Here is a 15,022-nt window from a genome sequence, read left to right as displayed (position 1 = left end):
CAGCTAAACTTGAGTACTTGAAATAAGGCTTGAAATAAGGACCCCTCCCCTTTAAAAAGTCAAGCATCAGGACGAGAATAAACAGGTGCAATTGTGTAAATTCGGTTTTTAAGGAAACAAGGCCTCACAAGTCTGCAGTTGCATTACTATTGTCTTTCATCGCCCTGATACTAAAGTGAAACCAAGTACAATCGTGCCTTGATTCTCGGCCGTTTTGGCTCCTGAACTTCGCAAACCTGGAAGTCAGTGTAACCCAAACATTCTTGCTGCAGCCAATCAGAAGCCGCACTTTGGTTTCTGAATGTTTTGGAAGTTGAACGGATTTCCCAAACAGATTCCGTTAGACTTCTAAGGTATGACTGTACAGTAATACTAGTGTTGTAAACAGTATTGAAATAAACAGGAATATTTTCATTTATTCCAAGCAGAAAGGAGTGAATTCATTGAATAGATACAGAATAAATCCTGTTTTTAATTTGACCAAAGTATTCCCCCTCCTAAAGGAGGGAACTACTGCACTGATTCCCAAACTTCCCCAAGAACTACTTGAAAACTGCTGATGGCCTTGACAGACCACTTAATGCTTTCTATATTTGATGTAGCAATTGTAATATGTTGTGCTAGATGCTGTGTTTTAAAATTGTATTTATATTGCTTCTTTCATTTATTTCATTGTAATACAAAAAAGAAATCCTACGTATGATTCTGATTTGCTTTTATTTTATTCAATTAATTACCCCCAAAAATTAATTACAAAAAAAGAGAAAAGGAAAAAAACCAAAGGGTTTCAAAGACAAACCTTATTAAAACTATAAAGTTCCAAGGGATACCCCTGCTCTATATATTGGAGTCCAATAAGGAAGCAGATCAGCACAAGATTACATGGCTCAGTTCTTGTTACGATGAATTAACAAGTTCCTCTGCCTGATCCAAGATGGCAAACAAATCTTCCATTTCTCTATGAAAACACTGCTCCTGCTCTAAGAAATGGGCCTGTTCCTCCTCCACCTGCTTCCATTTGATGTGTGTCTTCTACAAGGAAAGAAAATTAATAGTTAATGTACACACAACTTGTATTTTCAGTTTTCATAAAGGCAGCAAAAACGTTAAATACTGAAACCCATGAAGCTTATGCCATAATAAATTTGCTAGCCTTCAAGGTTTACATGGCTTGTATTCAGTTAGCAGGTACAAGATCACTCTGCAAAGTGACTTGCTTGCAGTGCGAAGTTGTCAGGTCTTTCCCCTCTTGCCAAACGGAAGTAAGAGGTTTGCATATATATATGGAGGTGTGGTTAGCGTCAAGTGAGCAGAGAAGAAAAAAACATTTAGAAGAAAGTAATTTGTGTGGTGTTGCTGTGTGTCTGGAGACCTAGCAGTGGTGGTGGTCAGGCTTAAATGCTCTGCATGTTGGCAGTAATGGAGAAGGAAGAAAATTCATATTTTATACCTGAAGATTCTCTTTTTGCTCTTTTGCCATCTGGGTGAATAGTTCAAGGTCACTAGTCAGCTTCTCCATCAAATCCTGAAAGAAAAGGCACAAGAAGGGATTGACAAGGTGGGGTCCAGCCAGCATGACCAATGGTCAGGGATGATTACAGTCGCCTAGCAACATGTAGTGGTCATCACACTGACTGCCATGCATCAGGGACAGCAGTTCTGTCAAATCCTGTCCAGGAGATATTCAGAAGGTATCTCCCTAGTTATTTAGGACCCATGACAGCTGGAACTCAGCAAAATGCATAGAAGAAACTTTGCAGGTGGAGGGAGAGAGACAGGCAAGCAGTTTCCTAGGGAAGAGGAAACAGGTTCATTCTCTCACCATTATTTCAGCCTGTGTCTTCTGGTTCTCCTCATCCTCTTCCAAAATTTTGTCACCTGTAGCTAATTGGCATGAAAAGAAACATTTACAAGTCAGAACCATACATTTGCCGTTAATTTACCAGAAGCATGGCCTCCAGTCCCATAGTTCTGGGACTACCCTTAATAAGCAACTCAAAATTTATTATTAAATTTATACACTGCCATTCATTCATAGATCTCAGGGCAGTTCATGACATAAAAATACAAGATAAAAGTAAGATACATAATAAAAACAAGAACACCTCCCCACACAAACCAATAACCCCCTCCTCCATCTAAAACACCAAATTAAGAATTTAAAAGATTCTGCAGATCACTGTGTGATCGCATGGGGAGGGACTATAAGTTCAGCAGTGAAACATATGCATTCCATGCACAAGATTCAAGCCCTGGTATCTCCACTTAAAGCCACACTACTGGGAAAGATTTTTGCTCTAGGCCTTGGAGTGTGGTTGCCCATCAGTAGATAAGCTTGTGCTCAATTGACCAATGGTCCAAATTAACCTTAAAACAGTTTCATACATTCACTCTGATTTTTAACCTGTACTGAAACCCAGCTCATAGTCCTTTTTGCACATTCCTCCATGAATACATGAAGGCAAATGTGGGGCACTGGGGTCCCAATATCAGCACATCCCCCTGACCCTGCTTCCAGCACTGCCACGCACTCAGTGGGATAACCAAAAAGAAGCCCCTAGAAGTGTACAGGTGTTCCTGTGTATGTGTTCCATGCAATCATGACCCCTGATCACAGGAGGCCCCAAAAGGCCCCGCAACCTCCTTGCATCCAGTGTAAGAAGAAAGAAAGAAGGAAAGATAGATAGATAGATATCACAGGGAACTTTATCCAAGGAATTTCAATTCCATTAAGACATTTGGGAAAGTGATGGTATACTGCAGATGTATACATACAGGAGAGCGAGCAGAGAAGCAACTTTATTTTATACCCGGGTCACAATTCCTAGCTGCCAAGATCAACATGCAGCTCTCCTGAAATTTCTTCAGCTTCTGGTTTTCTTTTTCCAGACTATCGCACTGCTCCTTCACATTCTTCAGATCTTTCTGCAAGTACAGATAACAAAACCAAACAGCAGAGCACCAGTTTTTATTAGGCCTTCAAGCATTTAAGATTTGCTTGCCTGGTGCAGGAGGGATGAAAAACTGCACACTAGAGGGAAGCAAGCCTGCCCTCCACCCTGCATAGACCGCTGGCATGAGCAGGCATTAACAATACTGTATTTCTACAAGCCAATTTCTTGGATGGCCTTTTCAAAACCTGTTTAAATCTGGTAACATATTTTTAAATTACCTCACACACACAGTGTGACCCACTGGGCAGGTACAGTCCAATGAGCCAATGCCGGGACAAGATTGCATCTGCTCAACCAGATTCCTATACAAAGTCCACAAAGAGGACATGAGTGCATCAGCCCTCTCCCACTGTTCTTCTCTAGTTACTAGTATGTAGAGGCAACATGCCTCTGATCTTGGGAGGTAGCATACAGTCACCATGGCTGGTAGCCATCCATGGCCTTATTCTCCATGAATTTGCCTAATCTTCTTAGAAGGGTGTTAGAAATCTGGGGGGAACCCAGCACAGAGTTGAGATCATTTTAGGATAATCAGAATCAAGTTTGCTTCCTACCTCTGCTTCCATCAGCTTTGAGCTCACTTCCCATTTAGCAGACTCCAACTGCTTGTTCTTGTTTCTGAGCTCAGCCTCCCGTCTGTATCTGCTCATAGGGCTATAGGATCAAAAACATATCACTGATGCATCGTGGATGAGCAGTTTGTCTGCATTTAACATTCAGACTAAGGTCACACACAACACCATAGATGGAAAGAGGTAAATATACATGAGTTGTCATTTAAGACATAGGCAGAGGGGAGAAAGGTAGATCCAGGTGTACCAGATCTTTGGGTAATGTACCCAGGTAAGGATTTCTGACTCCCAACTATTTATCAATAGCAGCAACAAAACGACTCCCTCCCAGCATCCCTGCCCTAAGTTACACAGCTGAAATGAAGAAAGCTTGGGTGTAATTAGGGGTGCATTTTTGCATGCAAGGACTGGGCTCCGAAATCTTTTTAACCTTTAAATGTATGAAAAATGAAGATCCAGCAAACCTGCAGTTCCTAGTTTAGAACCCTATGTGATGAATATTCTAACCAAGAAGCACTTTCTGACCAGCCTATGATAACAGCATTCACAGCTTTGCTATTTACTACTCTTGGACATTTCAGTGTTCACCGTGGATTCAGAAGTATATACAGTCGTACCTTGGAAGTCGAACGGAATCCGTTCCGGAAGTCCGTTTGACTTCCAAAACATCTGGAAACCAAAGTGCAGCTTCGGATTGGCTGCAGGAAGCTCTTGCAGCCAATCGGAAGCCCCGTCGGACATTTGGCTTCCAAAAATAGTTTGCAAACTGGAACAGTCACTTCCAGGTTTGCGGCGTTCAGGAGCTAAAATGTTCGAGAACTAAGCTGTCCGAAAACCAAGGTACGAATGTATATAGCTGCACACTGAAGCTGCAGGGTGACTTTAAAAAAAAATCACATAATACAAAACTATATACAGATATATTCATGTTGTGAACAAGTAGGAAGCAGAGAAAGAAAAAGCGTAAAAAACAGCTTTGCTTTGGGGCACTCACGTTCGAGCATTTGACGTTGCTGCTTTCTTAGGTGGTGGCTGTGTTGCCTTCTTCATGAACCTTAACAGAGTTAAATAATGATATTTGTAGCTTTTATTATTATTATTATTACAAAACCAAACCAACTAGCAGCTTGATCCTCTGAACATTTGCCGTTATTTAAATCCAAAAATCCTTCATACCATTTGGTACATTTCATCAAGTGTAGAAATTGCAAGGAAGTAGCTTTTGGCTAAACATTATGAGAAACCTATTATTACTGTATGATTATGATTATGATTATGTTTAATTAAACCTTCCAAACCACCATATCCAGTTGTTTTTACACATAAAATAATTTCAAACAATTCAGAACACAAAAAAGGAAATACATTTAAAACAAGGCTAATCATCCCAACAAGTGGGCATTCAGGGTACAGATCCATTATGAAGAGTTTGGATTTGATATCCCGCTTTATCACTACCCTAGGAGTCTCAAAGCGGCTAACATTCTCCTTTCCCTTCCTCCCCCACAACAAACACTCTGTGAGGTGAGTGGGGCTGAGAGACTTCAAAGAAGTGTGACTAGCCCAAGGTCACCCAGCAGCTGCATGTGGAGGAGTGGAGACACAAACCCGGTTCACCAGATTACGAGTCTACTGCTTTTAACCACTACACCACACTGGCTCTCCAGCAGCTGGTAAAGTATGTCAGAACATAACCTTCAACTGTTTCCAGAAAGTGCAGATAGAAATGCTGTTGACAGAAATGCTATTTCACAGAACAGGGGCAGCCACACTAAAAGTTTTGCTCCGAGCTATTATGGAGCAGGCTTCAGATATCTTTGGAACTTGCAGGAGAAACTTGCAGACTGCAACAATCTACTAGATGCATAAGGGATAAGGCAGTCTCTCAAGTAACCTGGTCCTGAGCTGTAAAAGAACTTAGAAAAATACAGGCTCCATCAGGTGATGGGCTCACATTCACTTAGGGCAGGCATTTCCAAAGTCCATTTTGGGGGTCCAATCCAGCTCGCCAGTTGGTGTAACCTGGCTCCTGTGGCAGTTTATTTCCTGGGGTAAAATCCTAAAAAAACCTCAACAACTTTGGGGGGGGGGAATCCTGAAAAAAGGTCAACCTTGGTCGGCCCCCACGGCCCTTCACTTCATCAAATCTGGCCCTCTTTGAAAAAAGTTTGGACACCACTGGGACATTAAACCAGAAGCTGGTTGGCAGAGGCTGCATAGCAATCTGTCAGGAATACTGTACTTGCAGCTTGCATCAAGCAGGGGATGGACAATGTGACCTCCAAGCTTCCTGTTAGTGCTGTTAGTTCTACTGATTCTAGGATAAAGCAGCACATTTGCTGAGAAATGTCAAGCAGTCAGGTTTGTTGTTAAATACCAATGATTACAAGCTTTGTTCGCTTTTTAAAAGGTATTTTACAACACCTTTGCATTAAAAGAAATGCTCAGATCACTCTGCACATCTAAATATGTTTTTTATAAAATAGCGGGGACAAGAAGGCAGGACTATCAATAATAAAATAGAGAAGAGACAATAATGTCAACAGATCAGCTGGTAGAAGAGAGGCCTTAATGGGTAAGGAGTTCCAAAAACTAGCCATGGCTTTGAAGAAAGCTGTCTATTTCTTCATATCCCAGTCAAGTGCAACTCAGGTGTCTAGGGCACGTTCAGTAGGTAGTATACACTTATACTTACCTTTGATTTGTGTCTTTGAGGGCAGCACGCACAGGAACATTTTCACCAAAAGTGAAATCAGGAGCTTTCAGGGGGCCCAGGTCAGGTTTGACAAAACAATGCTCTTTTGAATGTGGATCTGCAAATAAGGAATCCATTTAAAAACAAAAGGAAACTCAATAACTCACACTATTGACAGCACCTCCCTCAGTCTCCACATTTAAACAGCATTTGAAGACCCACTTTTTTTCTCCCTAAAAACTCACAACTACACCAGGCATTTAGAAAGGTAAATAGTTTGGCCCTTGTTTTACCTAGATGATATTTCAATGCAGATTCAGTGAAGGTCTGGGCACATGGTGCCAACTTAAGGTTTGATCACACGGTAGAGCTCAACTCAGGGCAAGCAGCTTATTAGAAAATTCTAGACAGGGCAGGGAACTTGTGGGCCTCTAAAAATTGCTGGACTCCAGCTCTCATCACTACTGACTATTGGCCAATGGGAGCTGGAGTGCTGCAACATCTGGAGGACCACAAGCTCTCCAGCCATCCTCTAGCCTGGGAGATTCATCCTGGCTGCCACAGCTGTTAGGATGAGCACTTGAAGATGAGCAACATGGGGACACACACACACACACACACACACACAGATATACAGTAACAATACAGTAGTTCTCTCAAGAGCCTAACAGACCTGTTGGCATACTGATCACTTTGGGCTGTTGGAAGCTGTAGATGGGAATCCTGGACATCTCATTCTGCATATTGAAAGCCTATGAGAACAGGAAAGAAGCATTCCATGTTTGTTAGTCAAACTGCTGCAACCTATAGGATGCATGAAGTGCAGGGACCACCTCAGGCACAAGGAATGAAACAAACCAGAGGAAAACAGCACTACAACATCTAGCAGTGGATGAAGAATAAAGAACCCAGCAGGAAGTCACCTCCCTTGTTTCAATCATGCTCCTTGCATACTACACAGAGGGCTGATTTGAAAAAAGGGCATGCCCATACAATATGGCATCTGTTTTGAATGTGCTGGCTCATCTCTCAAATTTGGAAACGTCAGTCCCATTTCAAGATGCACAAACACATCAACCCCATCACTAGGTTTTCACTGATAGCCTAGAATTTAAAGTCATCATTTCCCAACAAGTTTGATCCACAGCACCTCTTTTATAAGTTTTATCATGACTGACTGATTTTAATCATTTTATTTGCAGGCCAGCTTCATCTTCAAGAGCTGCATTATCAACCAGCTGACAGCATACGAATCAATCTGGCTAACCTGATCCAAAAATACACATACACTCACACACGAAAACAAATCTCACTACAGCCAACCAAAGACAACAAACCACATCCTAGGCCACCCCCAACCTCTCTCAACACCAAGGAAATACAACAAGCAAATAGTAAGAGAACCTATACAAGTGACGCTGACATATACACTAAGTACAATAGAAACATAACCACCTGACCCCATCCCACTCACCATTCCCTCCCTCCCTTTCCTTCCTAACCTAATACTGTACTGTACGCAACACTAATGTCTCACAACAAATGAAACATCTGTAGAAAACGCAACTTGAAAAAAGAGACGATGCATGGATTTTTGTAAACTAAGAAATCTTTAATAAAAATATAACAACAAACAACAACAACAACATTTTAAAAGAGCTGTGTTATCCAAGGCAGGGAAGCAGAGACACAGCAGGCTCGACCTTTCCAAATGTTGGGGAAAGCAACATGGACGAGGCCAGAACATATGTCTTGCCCACTTCCCCGCAAGGGAATAGCTCCGTACACATCACAGGCAAAGTGCAGCTTACAAGGAAAATACCCATACCGACCAGTATTGCAGCTGTGGGCAGCTGTGGGAGGCCGTCAACAAACTGGAAGGTGTCTAGAGGGGGAGACAAAAGATGTTGAGGAGCCTGGAGACCAGATCCTACGAGGAAAGGTTGAAGGAGCTGGTTATACCTTGCCTACAGAAGAGACAAAACAGCAGCCTACCAGCTCAATGCAAAGGTTGGGGTGGGGAAAAGCCCTGCTGGGGACAGAGCTGGTCTCCCCGAGGGTCAAGAGGGAGCCATGGCCTTTGCGGGGTAGTGTCGTTTAATGCTGCACCCCCAGCCACGTATTTGCAAATACAACGCACACATACCGTTAAGTCTCCGGAGGCCTCCAAACCACCAAGGAAGAGCAGCACCCCGGGAGCTTCCCACGGCTCAGTGGATAACAAGCGTCAATGAGGTTAAGTATTTCTCCTGGGCATGTACAGAGCGCACCGCGTATTAGCGGGCAAAGGCCGCAGCACAATAGTTCCCTCCGCCTAATTGGACAATGCCCTCTCAACACAACGGGACAACCGGCTCCCCTCCTCCTGCTGCGCTTTATCGGGACCGGCGCCGCCCAACTCCCGCCAGCGTTTGAACGGAAACCGACTCCAGTCACCGCGATATCACGCGAGAGTTCGAGCGAGCCGAAGAAGGAGCCCGCTGCGCAGGCGCCGAATTAATCGGCTTCTCCGGCTCCCCGCTGCTTTCTCCCCACCACACCAACCCGACGAAGCGGCGCCTGCGCAGGATGAAAAGTGAAGCCTCTTCCGACTCCGGCGCTGAAGGAGGATCTTGCCCTGCGCTGCTGTGGGAAGCGGTCGAGGAGAGGCTTAATAAAGGTTTTGCACGACAGGGCGTGTTATCGTTTAGGGGATGTTTTGGTTGCTGTTGCTCTGCTTTGAAGCGATGCGTAGTGAGGCTTATATCGGACAGATTTCCATGGGGCTTGCTCCGAAGGAAGTGCCCCTCGGGTTGCAGACTTGGGTGGACTACTCACTAGCCTATATATTTATTTCTAGGACACACCCGGCGTCGGGCGTTTTGTACCTTCAGCGCTGCTGAGAAAGCAGATGTGCCAGCAAGTGTCGCTTCTTCCGTCGCTGCCGGGCTTTAAGGTTAGGGGAATGCAGCCCTGCTGAGACGTGTCCTGCTTTGCAAAGGTGACAATACACGTGTCCCTCAGCTAGGATGACAAGTGGACAGAACAAGGCAGCCTGTAGTAGTGACTGACACTTAGCAATGCCGGCTACTCTCCACTCTACTCGCACCTTCCCGGTAGTTAGACAATGATCGTGTACACGCCATAAAATTAAAGCACGAACTACCTCCCACAAGAATCCAGGGATTTACCCCTTAAAGAGCTATAGTTTCCAGTTTAATAAAATATAGCTCCCTCCCGTGATTCTTTGGTGGAGCTAGGGGTTAAGTGTTTGGTGTATACTCCTGTCGTGCAGCTTTTTTTTTTTTAGCCGAGAAACAAAAAGTCAACAACCTGATTATTTCCTGCCTTGGTTTGGCTTGTTGCACTCTAGCCTGAGATTCATATATGGCCAGGCAGTGCATGCCCAACAGCTTCCTGGTGAAATCCTGTAACGTTTCATGCCACAGATGTTCTGTGGGGGTATGTCCTGCTTTTGTGCAAGTGTACCCCTTCAAACAGCCAGAGAGCAATATTGTGGCAACATTGGATTGTGTGAAGCCGACATCCCCTCTCTAGTGTACTCTAGATGTACTCTAGTGTACTCATAATCCCTGACTGTTGATCATGCTGTCTGGGGTTGATGGGAGTTGGAGTTCAAAGCATGTGGAGCACCAGCTTGTGGGAGGCTGGTGTCAAGGGAAACCTACAGCCTTGCCCCCTTTCTAATTTAATTCAGTAAGCAAAAATGTTTAGCAAGAGCTTCCTTTACATTTTTAGTACATCTGTTCAACTAATGCACACTTCTGTCTGCTTACAGGATAGGACTGGCCTGCTGAGAAAATGCATGTGAACCCTCAGGGAAGAGCACAGTGGTACTTAAATAGTGATGGAGGGACTGGGGTGTGTGTGTGAAAGTACAGAGAGCCCTGGATCTTGGTGTGGGTGGTGGGTGGAAGGAACTCTGTCCATGTATGAATAATATAAATCACACGATTAGCTGTGCAAACAAAAATAATTAAGATTCTGAGCCCAGTTTAGGAAACATGTTTATTTTTTACGCTGGGATATCACTTTGACAAGTAAATGTAAAAATATTGTGATGGTTGAGAGGGCCAGGGCAGGGTGTGACATGGCCAGTGGAGAGAGAGAGAAAGTAAATTGCAGGATTCCATAAATATGCAAACTTAGACATCTCTGTACAGCTTTGAATGAAATACTAGCAGCTAAGGTGAAACACAAATTACCCATATCAGAAAATGAAGAATTACAAGAAAAATGTCTGATGAACTTTAAGCACACTGTCAGTGGGAAAGAGAAAAATATGCTTAATTTCTGATTTAGGGATCTTATATGTTAGTAACAAACTTGTTCTCTGCGTGCCAGGTCTCTCCTGCAGCCAAAACTTCACCATCCACGCACAAGAGGAAGTTATCAGTAGGGGGACTAAGGTTTGCAGAAGGGCACAAAATAAGTAGGAGGAGCAGACTCAATGAGGACTGAGCATGCTCAGTGGCCACAGAATCCTGACTGGCAGGGAGGTGGAAAACTGGTGTGTGTGTGTGTGTGTAATGAAACAGTATATCTAGGGAAAGGCATGGCTGGCTGGACCCCAGAACAGAAATGTTCCACGCTGCAAAACAATTTCTTGCAGGTTCCACTTGTAAATTACATTGTAGGGGGAAATTGTAGGGGAGAGCAACCACCATTGTTTTTGAAGGGCTACTGGTTAGTCTTCTCTGAAAGAAAGTACCCCAGATAATATTACTTTCAGCTATCTGAATACAATTTCCCCAAGGAGATTTGTTTGACTGATGGTGAAAAGAGCGATGACTGAGCTAAAATACACTTTTTGTGTCACGCCATCAATATTCAGTCGGTTAGTAGCAATGATGTTTTAGAAAAGGGTTTTCCTTTGTCTTTAAAATATCCTTTGAGCCATTTACTTCACACTTATTCCACTCATCATCATGCCTCTCCGTTTACTCCAAAACGAATTGCACTGGAGAGAATGACAAAGAACTCTTGCTTAATAAACCTGCAGTATAATAGAGAATATGGCACTGTATTGAGCAGGCAGTTGAACAGCTGACACTGCAATAACATCTGCCTCTAATCCGCACCAGGTTTGCTGGCTTTGTAAAAATGCAGCCTGTTCTTGTTTTTGGAAAAGTTTTATACTCACTACTCAAAATGGAAATTAATTATCCTTGCCCCTGAAATAGCAATTATTTCCTCTGAGATGTTCATTTCAGTATCCAGAGTTTTGGGCGCCAGAACGCTTGATCCAAACATCAGGCATATCTGGTTTGCTGTTTGGCAAGACAACTGGATCCTCGCCCCCTACTCCTAACCTTTGAGTTTTCCTCAATCCGCTGTTTTGCTGGGATGCTGAAGCAGATGTGTCAAAGACAGTCTCCCTCAGGTCCAGCCTCAGGGTGTCTCTCTTTCCATTCAGGTGACCTCTTTGAGTTGGACAGCAAGAACCGGCTACATCTAAATGACCTGGGCAATAACTGGCGGATTCCATGAGTTTTACGCTTGGTTCAAAGTCACTCAGGGATGTCTCACTGGAGACATTCTGAGCACTGAAAGAGCTGCCAGTGGAATAAAGGCATCTGTGGAGTTCGTACATTTCAGTTTCTGGTACATTACTATTTTCTGAGGTATAATCTGATTTTTGTTGATCGGTGTTGCTTGAGGAGTGAGATTTATTCAGCAGTTTGTCATCAACTGTGCTGGCTGACTGAAGATGGTCCCAAGCTTTATGGCCATATTTTTTACATCTGCAGTCTCTGCAAGGCCTGTCCCTATGACTTTCTGCTTCATTTCCTGAGCTGCTTCCAGGTTTGTAAGGAGAAGATGTTTGCAGGGCTGGACATTGGCAAAGGGTTACATGACGCCCTGCACTCTGTTCCAGCTTCTGTCTGTCCTTTTCAGAGGAAGGATGAATTTCCATTCCAGAGCACTTGCTATCTTGGAGCTGAATGTCTTCAGATAAGACAGATGGACGATTGGACAACTTGCTTGTAGAGGTGCTGTTGTCAAAGCTGTCACTAAGCTTCCTGGCCAAAGGCTGGAGCTCGTACTGTTCATTTGCACTGTTGGATTCCTGACCTTTTTGTAACCTACTCTGCTTCTCATTTCCTCCACAGGTAAACGTTCTGTTGGAAGAGCTCGGGTCGTCCGAATAGTTTTTCAGAGCACGAGTGCAAGGCCAAATTATTTGTCCACAATTCTTCTCCGGGCCAAAGAAACAGCAGAGAGACTGGAAGAAGAAGCTCGCAAAGCCGCAACTGACACACTTGATCATCATCACAAAAATGCCCAGCTTCCTGTAGGCCAGCACGGTGGCAGGCAGCATGATGACACCTGCCGAAAACAAAGCCGAAGTCCCCATGACAGTGGCACAGCTCATCTGCTTCAGGGAGAAGGCTACACGGCTCAGGCGATCAGGATGCGGACACAAGTGGTAGGATATGCAGTAGTTGACCGTGAAGTCAACGGAGAGACCCACTGCTACCGAAATGAATAGAGACTCCACCGCGTTGAGCTGCCACTCCAGGAGGACCAACAGGCCGACAGTTACCAGAACGGTGCCTGTAATAGCTGCGGCGGAGAACAAGCTAAGAAGGACATTCCAAGTTGTGAGCAAAAGAACCATGAATGAGATGGCTATTGATAAGCCCAGCACTACCATACTCTCTGTGTCCACACTGTGCTGGAGATTGTAGAGCTCCAGCTTGCTGGTGAACCAGCCGTTCTGAAGCCCCATGGGGGCTGCCTTCATCTCTTCTCTTATCCAGAGGCCAATTTCATCATAGAAATGCTTGGCCTTGCTATAGTTGAAGCTGTAGTGGTAAATGGTTTGAAACTGTAGCACCAAAGCAACCAGGTTGCCTCTTTCATCAAATCTGAGGCCTAGGTCCTGAGTCTCAGCCTCGTCTCTGTTTTGTTCCATGATCATCATCTTGATGCAATGAAGGAAGACTTCTCTGCTGTATGGGAAGGAGAAGTGATTACAGCAGAGGTTGAAGCTGTGATCTCTCTTAGAGCACTGGCGGCTATCCATCCACCGGTGGAATTCTTCCATGAAGCAAACGGTGGGTTTTTGTTCCAGTTCAGAGTAGTAAAAAGTTTGGTTTTTAACTTTTTGGCAAAAGTCCAGCAGCCATAGCTGAGCTTCAGAATTTTCGATGGTAAATGCTGGGTCCATCACCAGAGTACCATTGCTCTTGGGGTTAAAGTGATCCCCATTGTCCACTGGGAGTACACCCCATATAATAGTGACGGGCATGTGCAGGTCTTCTCCTCTCTCCAGCCTTTCGAACATAAACTCGTTACAATATTCAGCATCATACCTCTCAAAGGGGTGGCTTAGCCTGAAAACCTGCACAGATGACATCTCTAGAGAAGGCAGTTTGAGCCTAGGGTTCAGACAGGAAATGTAGGCACCCCCTATAGCCAAGGCAGTAAACCAGCAGATCCATATATAGCGGAACTTTATCACCCCACAAGGAAGAACTTTCTCAAATAATAACTTGGCCGTTTCGTGCCAGGTTTTCTGGATATGCCTGAGAATGTGGTGGAGAGAGAGAATGACACTCTTGTGCCCACTGTTATTCCAATAGCCCTCTGGTTTATAGACACAGTTCCTTGCTAGGTAACGTTCATACAGCACAACGGTTGAAGGAAGCCAGGTCAGCATGAAGACCAAGTTCACCAGGACAGAGGTGCCCATGTAGATGGCAAAGCATCGAATGGCGGTTATGTAACTCATGTAGCTGGCGTAGAAAGCAGCACCAGTCGTCAGGCAAGATGCTAGCATGAGATACCCAAAGTGATGCATGGTTAGTCTTACCCACTGCAGTAGCCCAGCGGATGGGTTCTGGCTCTTGCTCAGGTTCCAGAGGTCGAAAAAGACAAAGGTGTGGTTGGCACAAAGACTGCTGAGAATGACTACCGCTGTTAGGTTTACAAAAGGGAAGTAGGAGAATCTGAAGGCCACCTTGTACAAGAAATAGGAAATCATCAAGGTACCAAAGACAATAATTAAGGTGATAAAAGTAATAAAGACCGAGCGCAAATAAAAAAATATGCTTAGAAATATGGCCAGTATCGCCAAGACTGCATACACGGTATCCAGTAATAGGTAGTGCTGGAATAATGTCTGCTTAAGGCCCAGGTCCATCCCAGTAATGGAGGTGTAATTATCAAACAAGTCCCACGACTCAAGGTTGTTCAGGTAGATGCCCATCATGGATGCTCCCTTCATCATAGGCAAGAACAGCAGGCTGTATTTCAGGGTTGGCACTTGGTATCCCACTGTCTGTGGACTGAGAAAATCTCGGTCGACGAGGAAATGAAGAAGCTGGTAAACAGCATGGAAGCGAGTGCATTTCTCAGGGATTTTGGAGCACTGGGCGTGCTTGTCTCTTTCAGTCTTGGGACCGATGCAAGGAGGGACGAGGACACCTTTGTGATAGTCGGGGGCACACGAACGAAGGAGCACGAGGGTGTGGGAAACATCAGCTTCGGTAACCTCTAAACAAGAAGACCGGTTGTACAGGGCTGCGATAAAGTTTCCAAGAGACCAACTTGGACAGCATTCGTTGGCTTCAGTACGCTGGCAGAGATTCCCAAACTCTGCATGAGAACGGATCTGGAAAAGCCAAAGGGGAAAAGAATGAATTAGACCTGCCCCACTGCCACATCCTTTTCTGTTTTATCCTTTTGACAAATGTCTTGTTCTGAGGATGGGGAGTTTTAAAGATTTTGTTCACACACGTCCCCTGTTTCAGTCATCTTTTAAAGCATAGTGTTGTGTTTCAGGATGTAGTGCT

The 15,022-nt window shown here is 44.4% G+C and overlaps 2 protein-coding genes across 4 annotated transcripts in view; both read right to left on the bottom strand.

Annotated features, from left to right (window-relative positions):
• Positions 1-742: 742 nt before the first annotated feature.
• LOC117044431 (small kinetochore-associated protein-like) lies at positions 743-8,388 on the bottom strand. 2 transcript variants are annotated; one of them, XM_033145194.1, is made up of 9 exons: positions 8,368-8,388; positions 6,895-6,973; positions 6,222-6,339; positions 4,521-4,580; positions 3,509-3,608; positions 2,811-2,925; positions 1,823-1,884; positions 1,451-1,525; positions 743-1,032 (listed from the first exon to the last, which is right to left on the bottom strand). In XM_033145194.1, exons 2-9 carry the CDS (start codon positions 6,962-6,964, stop codon positions 898-900), a joined length of 735 nt encoding a protein of 244 aa, XP_033001085.1. In that variant the 5' UTR covers positions 6,965-6,973; positions 8,368-8,388; the 3' UTR covers positions 743-897. The 2 variants fall into 2 exon arrangements, with proteins under 2 accessions (XP_033001085.1, XP_033001095.1); XM_033145204.1 differs by lacking the exon at positions 8,368-8,388 and adding an exon at positions 8,054-8,068.
• A 2,365-nt stretch (positions 8,389-10,753) lies between these two features.
• LOC117044408 (protein dispatched homolog 2-like) overlaps positions 10,754-15,022 on the bottom strand; it is a 28,577-nt gene continuing 24,308 nt past the window's right edge. For both annotated transcript variants that reach the window (XM_033145151.1, XM_033145159.1), the window contains one exon: positions 10,754-14,841. In XM_033145151.1, coding sequence (XP_033001042.1) covers positions 11,431-14,841 — 3,411 coding nt within the window. In that variant the 3' untranslated portion in view covers positions 10,754-11,430. The remainder of the gene's footprint in view (positions 14,842-15,022) is intronic.

The sequence above is a fragment of the Lacerta agilis genome, chromosome 1 (assembly GCF_009819535.1).
Source record: "Lacerta agilis isolate rLacAgi1 chromosome 1, rLacAgi1.pri, whole genome shotgun sequence".
In the NCBI taxonomy this organism is placed as follows: Eukaryota; Metazoa; Chordata; class Lepidosauria; order Squamata; family Lacertidae; genus Lacerta; species Lacerta agilis.
This window is presented reverse-complemented; position numbering and strand designations above follow the sequence as displayed.